The sequence below is a fragment of the Astyanax mexicanus genome, chromosome 19 (genome assembly GCF_023375975.1).
Source record: "Astyanax mexicanus isolate ESR-SI-001 chromosome 19, AstMex3_surface, whole genome shotgun sequence".
Classification (NCBI taxonomy): domain Eukaryota; kingdom Metazoa; phylum Chordata; class Actinopteri; order Characiformes; family Acestrorhamphidae; genus Astyanax; species Astyanax mexicanus.
This window is the reverse complement of record NC_064426.1, coordinates 36,111,913-36,119,835: the sequence shown is the minus strand read 5'-3', so window position 1 is coordinate 36,119,835 and position 7,923 is coordinate 36,111,913. Positions and strand designations below refer to the sequence as shown.

At 37.7% G+C, this 7,923-nt stretch overlaps 1 protein-coding gene across 1 annotated transcript; it reads right to left on the bottom strand.

Moving 5' to 3' along the window:
• Nucleotides 1-266: 266 nt before the first annotated feature.
• On the bottom strand, nucleotides 267-3,154 carry rprml (reprimo-like). The gene has a single exon (XM_049468205.1). The coding sequence runs from the start codon at nucleotides 2,999-3,001 to the stop codon at nucleotides 2,678-2,680; it is 324 nt and encodes a 107-aa protein (XP_049324162.1). The 5' UTR covers nucleotides 3,002-3,154; the 3' UTR covers nucleotides 267-2,677.
• Between the last annotated feature and the right edge of the window lie 4,769 nt (nucleotides 3,155-7,923).

Sequence of the window (7,923 nt, the reverse complement as noted above, 5' to 3'; positions counted from 1 at the left end):
GAGGAGGCATGTGCTAGTCTTTACCCTCCTGGTGTTGGGGCGGGAGTCCTAATGAGTGAGTTGGGTGGGTAATTGGTCTTGTAAATTAGAATTAAAAACTACAATACGATTCATATGGATTTTCTGTTTGCTTAGTGGGTTTTACCTACATGTATATTAGCTTATATACAAGTTAACATGATCCCACTGTCAGGAAGTAGGATCAATACCTTCCAAAATCCAGCAATCTAAACAAGTACAGACCTAATGAAGCATCAGTATCAGCATCAGATTTGAAATAGCTTCTTTATTGACACAACATGCTGCACGACTTCAAGTCTCATCATTATCGTGTACAAAAAAACAGAAGAAAGACTTCATGCAGCACTGAGGTTTCATCAGAGAGTGTAGTACAGAAAAGCACCTGGTGCATGCTGAGAGCTGAACTGACCAACTCCCATTAAGACACACATACACACACACACACACATACATACACGCACACACACACAGCAACGGCGAGGGACGAAGAAGGAAACGTGCAAGCGTCCCCCCGCCAGATCAGCGTGCTTTCTGCCACAAGGTAGAGAAAAATACATCTGAAGAACAGCTTTAGAAAAAAGAAGAAACACCAACGGTGCAGATGCATAGGCTACATTTACTCCACCATTAACGTCCATGCATTTTGGAAGAGGTTCAAAACGACGTGGAAAAGTCTGAAGGACATTCTGCTCTGGAGTTGAGGTAAAAACATGTAAACATAGTTTCACTGCAAAAGAGTCAAGAGTCAAACAACCCTGAACGCAACAAACTGCTCCATACAGTTGGAATTTTACATCGGCATCGACATTCAAAAATTTACATAACCTTACGCAGAAATCTGATATATGATAATATATATATATAATTTTAAAATATAGATTTTTCTGTTACATACTGAAATATATCTGACTTGCCAATTTTAATAACCCTGCCTATTTTTTAACTACTCAACTATTCTCTATTCTCTTTACCAAGATATAATAAAAATATATTGCATAAATATTACATAAGTACATTCCAATTAAAGATAATTATATGGTCCATAGTCCTCAACAAATAGGACCACTTTGTAGTTGTATTATATTATTACAGACTGTAGTCCTGTTACTGTTTCTCTGCGTAAAGCATACTGTAGTATTGTCCTCCTCTTCAATGATCAGGACCACCACAAAACAGGTATAATTTGGGTGGTGGGTCATTATCAGTACTGTTGTGACACTAGCAAGGTGGTTGGTGTGTTAGATTGTATTGAGCTAGTAAAAGCGGATCAGACACAGCAGTGCTGATGGAGTTCTTAAACACTGTGTCAACTCACTGTCTCCTCTGTCTATTAGACACTCCTACCTATAGCTGCTCCATCTTGTACAGTCTTCTTCTTGTGTTCTTTAAAAGTGCTCATAGGATGCTTCCCCAGTTACACTGAGATGTTTAAAAACTCCAGCAGCACTGCTATGTCTGAGCCACTTGTATACACAGCACAACACACACTAACCTACTACTAACATACATACACACTGGCAGTGTCACTGTAGAGCTGATAATGAGAATAATGCAGCAAATAAATAAATGAAATAATTAAACACATTTCAGCACTGTGGTGTAAGGTAAGGTCCTGATCTTCGAAGAACAGGATGAAAGGAGGATAATAATAAAGTATGCAGAGAAACATTTACAGGACTACAGTCTGTAATTATTATGCTTATATATACAGCTCTGGGAAAAAAATAAGAGACCACCTAAAATTATGAGTTTCTTTGATTTTACCAAATTGAAAACATCTGTAATATAATCAAGAGAAAGATGGATGATCACTAGCCATCAAACCAAGTTGAACCGCTTGAATATGTGCACCAGGAGTGGCATAAAGTTATCCAAAAGCAGTGCGCAAGCCTGGTGGAGGAGAACATGATGCCAAGATGCATAAAAACTGTGATTAAAAACCAGGGTTATTGCAACAAATATTGATTTCTGAACTCTTAAAATGTTATCATCATGAACTAGTTTTCTTTGGTGTCTGAAAGCTCTGCATTTTTTTGTTATTTCAGCCATTTCTCATTTTCTGCAAATAAATGCTCTAAATGACAGTATTTATATTACGAATTTGGGAGAAATTTCCATAGTTATTAGAATAAAACAACAATGTTCGTTTTACTCAAACATATACCTCATAAATAGCAAAATCAGAGAAACAGATTCAGAAACTGAAGTGGTCTCTTATTTTTTTCCAGAGCTGTATGTATGCATGCACTATGCCATATGTCAGATTTCCATGATTGTTCCATCAATTTGCATTCAGTTAAACAGAGGCATCGAACAAAATCTTATAAACAAAGTCTGATCAATTTAATCAGAAACCTTCTTGATTCATGTTTTTGAGTGCGAGCATGTGTTGCGTATTTTCCACGCTCGCGCGCACACACATACACATCGTCTATTCGTCCAAAAAAGTTGCAAGTACAAAGAGCTACGTAAACATTCAAAAACATCAATACATTCTCATATCTTGCGCGTGCAAAAAAATCCTTCCGTTTCTCCGAATCGCAGTTCTCGAGCTTGTCCATTGATCCGGCCCCCTCTGGACCGGACCCGTGTACTGCGCGTCCTCGTGAACCTCCGGCGCCCGGAGCGCGCAGCCCGGAGCGCGCGCCCCCGACTCTTAACTCAGGCCGATCATCACCGCCTCCACGTCCTTGGAGGGTCTCCGCTCGCGCACCAGGAAGTTGATCATGCTCTCGGACTTGATCATCAGGTTGCAGCCGAGGAAGAAGACCCCGAAGATGACGGTGAGGGACAGTACGCACAGCACGGCGATCTGCACCACGCGCGTCACGAACAGCCGCCGCTCCTCCTGCTCGAGCGCGAGGGACCCGCCGCCGCCGTCGCTCGCGCTCACCTCCGTGCCATTGCGCGCGCAGCAGTCTACCAGGTCCAGTAGCGCGCCGCGCGTAAACGCGGTCCGGTTGAAGAGCGTGCCGTTCATCGCGCGCGGTGCCTTCAGTCCAGTCCACGCGCTGTGCTGCGCTGCGCTCGCGCCGAGTAAAGCACAAATAATGAAGTCCTCGCGCTGCTGAAGTTTGTGCAGCAGGAGCGCGAGACCCGAGTGAAGCAAAGAAACTCAGAACTGAGAGGGAGGCGCGCGCACTGGACCCAGATCCATACACTCACTCACTCACTCAGAGAGAGAGAGAGAGAGAAGAGATGGGGGTGCAGCTCGTGCAGCTTGAAGCGCGCGCTGCGTTTGTATTCTCATATTCATTCTGCTCTTTTCATATTAATTCTTTCTTCTTTTAGTCTTTTTCGTTTCTTTATTAATTCTTTCTTCTGTTCGTTAGTAATTTCTTGTTTCATTCATTTGTTCATTTCTTTTCTTCTGTATTTCCTATTTCACTTTCTTTCTTTATTAATTCATTCTTAAATCCTTTGTAAATCTGTTGTTTATTCTTTCCCTGTATTTTGTTTTCTTTCTTTCTTTCTTCTTTTTTTTCTTCCTTTCTTTTTTGAATTTCTTCCTTTTTCCCTCCTTCTGTGTCTTTCCTGTCAAATTCTTTTCTTTTTCCTTCCACCTTTCCAAGTATTTTCTCTTTTTAATTTCTTTGGTAATTTATTGTATTTTGTGCAATCTGTTTGTTTAATCTTTCTTGTTTTCCATTTGGTCCTTTGTTTAATTTGTTTATTCTTCTTACCTTCCTTACATGTTTTGTTAATCAGCTTCATTTGTTTGTGTCTTCTTCTTTATTTACATCTGTTGATAAGCTGTTATTTTTTTCCTTTTTCTTGATTAATTATTTGTTTTTTCCCTCCTCCTTTTATTTATTCTTTCTTTTTTCTTTTATTTCTTTCTTTTTTAATTTTTTCCTTTTATTCAACAATGCAGGATAAGCTTCCCTTGCTTGTTACACTGTAATGTGTTGCCTCAAATATTTAATTAATTAGACTTTAAGTCTAATTAGTTACTTTTTTTGTTATATCAATTTCTTTGAACAATAATTCTACTTTGAATTCGTACTCAGTCGGCTTTTTTGTTTAATTGGAAAGACTCAACTAAAATTAAATGGAAAAAGAAAATGCTAGGAACAGTACAGGTCAGAAAAATAATATTGCTCTTACAGCCACACATAGAGGCCAGGAAGCTATTCATTATATCTGATTTTCCTGTCTGGTTTACCTATGGTAGCCGGGTTGGTAGTCACTATACATTTATGGTAAGAAACTGTGGAACATACACAGTATACATATAGATTGTACCAAAAGCCAACGGCAACAGACTAAACTCAGTTACTAAAAGTTGACTCAACTCAAATTATGTGGCCACAAATGTTCAACCAACTCAAAAAAGTTGAGAAATTGAATTTGGAAATATTCAATTTTACGTAAAACATTTTAGAGAGCAGATGATGCAACACAAAATGAAGACTTTTGGTGTAGTAAAACATGATAAAAAGCACTTACCTTTTATGAATAGCACACCTCTGTTCTCCAACACAAATTTTAACAGTTTATCCAAACACCCTTCAGACTGGGTGACACAGGGCATAATTTGCCCCGATAAATTGTTTTTTCCACTGTTATCCAGCTCAAAGTAGCTCCACACCTCCTAGCTAGAGTCCGGACAGCCCTGAAATTTAAAACGAGGCATTAATAAATTATAAAGTGCACAAGAAGCTTATTAAAAAAACCTGTTAACACTAGCTATAGGATGTAAACAGTGGTTTTTCATCAAAGGTAAGTAGTTTTTTTTATCATGTTTTACTAAACAAAAAGTAAATTTTGCACCAGAGTTCTCCTTTAGGGGCACAAGGTCCAGTTATGGAGATGGCACGTGCACTGAAGGCCAAAGCTGGCCAATATGTTCCTCCATTTAAGGTTTGCAATGGCATTTAATCCCTGAGCCACATGTAGCCCACATGCAGCCGACCATGTGAAATGTTTGTACAGGTTTTCAGTTTTGGTCCAGTTGGCTCAGTTGTCTCCAGCTGTGACTGTGTGCTGACAAACTGATTCAAACACAGCCATCGTCATCATGCCACAGTAATGTGTAGTGTCCCAGAACTCGTATCTGGAAGGAGAAACTACATTAGTTTTAATTTATAAATGTATTATTTGCTAAACTAGACCTTTAAATCTTAAGCCTGACTTGTTTCATCTTCCGTTTAATACCGTTTTTTAACTAGCCCTCATCCTCTTGGGCTGGCATCCTCCCCTTGGGGGATCCCCAACACCATCTTAAGGTCTGTTCCATTACTTTATTAGCTCAAGTGAAGTTGATTAGATGAGGCTTTAGAGGTGTGAGAGGTCAACAAGTGTCGATTTGTGACCCGATGCACTTCTCTCTCATTCACAGAAAAAAGGTGGATGGAACTGTTTCTAAGCAATGGCAGTAAACTTAAAAAAACATAGCTAAAAACATCAAAAATAGTACAAAATAATTATTATTAATTTATATTTGTTAGGTTTAGGTTGCACTACACTAGTAATATAAAACTGTAACCTCTAGTAAAAAGCTGAATATGAAATATTTTTTCCCCAGGTTTTTATTAATGTTGCCTTTTTTAAACATGGTCTCAATTAAATAGGATGAATTAGGGTGATTGGGACACAAAGTCAAATTAAACAGTTTACCTACACATAGTTTATTTCAAAATCAATCTTCAGAACTACAGAAATTGATCATTTCAATTAATGAAAAATGCATTAAATCACCAACCATAAGTCATCATTGCATAAATGTATTTTGACTTGAATTAAAAAACATTTAAAATTTGTAAATAAACACTGAAAAATTAACATTCCAGCAGACATACCAGCAACATACACACTGTAAAAAACAATAAGCTGTTTTTACTTATTAGAATTTTGAAAGCTGATTGTTGTTATTCCTTTTTCCAGGTCTTACTTCAAACCCAATCTGTTACACCCAATCCAACTCAAGGAATGTTAATTAGCTACGAACCGTTATGTAGATCCACTGGGGTACATTGTAAAAGACCTTTATGACCAGAGGTTAACTTCGTTACGTTATTTAAGTATAAATGTTGGTTATCTGTGGTTTACTGAAGTAATTATTTGCTCAGACAACATTTTACTTCTACTCCTTACATTTTTTACACAATTATCTGAACTTTCCACTCCTTGCATTTAAAAATAACCTATCACTCCTATTTCATTTCTGTTTCTTTACATTCTGGCTTCTCATTGTTCAAAAAACCCTATCCAGATAAATCTTTCCATCCAGCTAGAGTGAATCTGATTGTGATTGGACGTAGCGAAGTATAAACATATACCATTCTGAACATTTTGGTTTATACTGTGATCCATCACACCTGCACATTACATCACACCACACTGCAGCAAGAACATAACAAATGTATGTAGTCTAGTATTAAAATGATCCATGCAGAGGCTCAAAAAATTTTAGGTTTAACTTTAATACATTGGAATTTTACTAAAATGCATTTATTTTTAATGGGCATATATGCAGCTGAAACGTTATAGTCATTATGGCTTTTAGAAAAATGCGTTTGGGCAGAAGGGTAGTGCACTATTGGATCTTTAATGTCATTTTCCCCCTTGCACTACTTTTACTTACATACTTTAAGGAGTTTTGAAATTTGAAAGTACTTTTACACTTCAGTAAAAAGATTGAGTTGACTTCAACTTCTTCAGAAGTATTTTAAACCCTAGTATCCATACTTCCACCTAAGTAAAGAATGTGAATAAAATTGCACACCTTTGTCTAGGACTGCTCATGGTTTAATGTTGTTTCAGAATTTAAATGTTTCAGAATTCTTCTTCAGAGCAGTTTAAAGCAGTCTAATATGGAGAGCAATTAAACCATCCCTGAGAACAGATGTAATAATAACTAGTTTTGGAAAGCTAACAGCATGCAGCAGAGCACACATGTGGTGGTGGTAAAATGTCACAGAGACAGATCTAATTGTAAAACAAGTAAAAGGTAATGTTGGCATAACAACAGAAACTTGTTCTCTGCAAAAAAAAAAAAAAACTTTTTAAACGTTGCAGAAAACAAGGAATAGCTGGAATATCTACAAACTTTTCTGGGGGAACGATTCTTATATATCAGAAAAACCCAACATCTGTAAAATTCCAGTTATTAAATAGCTAAAACGCCACTGAATTAGCAAGACCTGACGGATGGATAAAAAAGTACCTTCTTTTTCTCATTCATTTCTGAAATGAAGAGTATTCAAAAAGATTTAATCCTATTTTTGTTGTAGTAACTGTCTTTCCTGTGCAGGGAGGTCTTTTTGCTACATTATGGTAATGGATTGCATTCAGCAACAAGAGCCTCCACAACTCCACAATTCATCCCAACATTATTGGGTGGAGCACCTTCATTCCAAGGAGAACAGTTAGACCACTGCTCCACAGCTCAGTGCCTATAATGGGGAGCCTTATACCCCTCTAGCCCTTAACTGGTTCCATGTTTATCTGCTCCAGGTAGTCATATTCTATTGGCAATGGGTGCAACTAAATGTATTTAAATCTAAATTAATTAGAAGAGGCCTCTACAAGTATTTGGACGAATAGCGTAAGAATGTTTTCACACCTGTAGTTTCTTTCACTGGTCCAAATCAGTCAAAGCGATCATAAACTTGGAGTGGTTTCCCCCTTAGGATGAGCATGTTGTCTTTGCTTATTGGTCAGAGGAGCTGTTTGGGGCAGGGACAAGGAAGTAAATACAAGAAAAAGGTCCTGCACATACTTCAATGCAGATTAACATGGAGTAACAACAGAGATTGCATTTCTTAAAGCTCTACTTTCGCTAAAATGCACTTTTTCTTCCCTCCACAGCTGAGCTACGCTAAGAGTCTGATATTAAGTGAAGTTTAGGGTTAAATTTACTTAGCACTTAGTGCCATATCTTTACAACTAAGGCTGTAT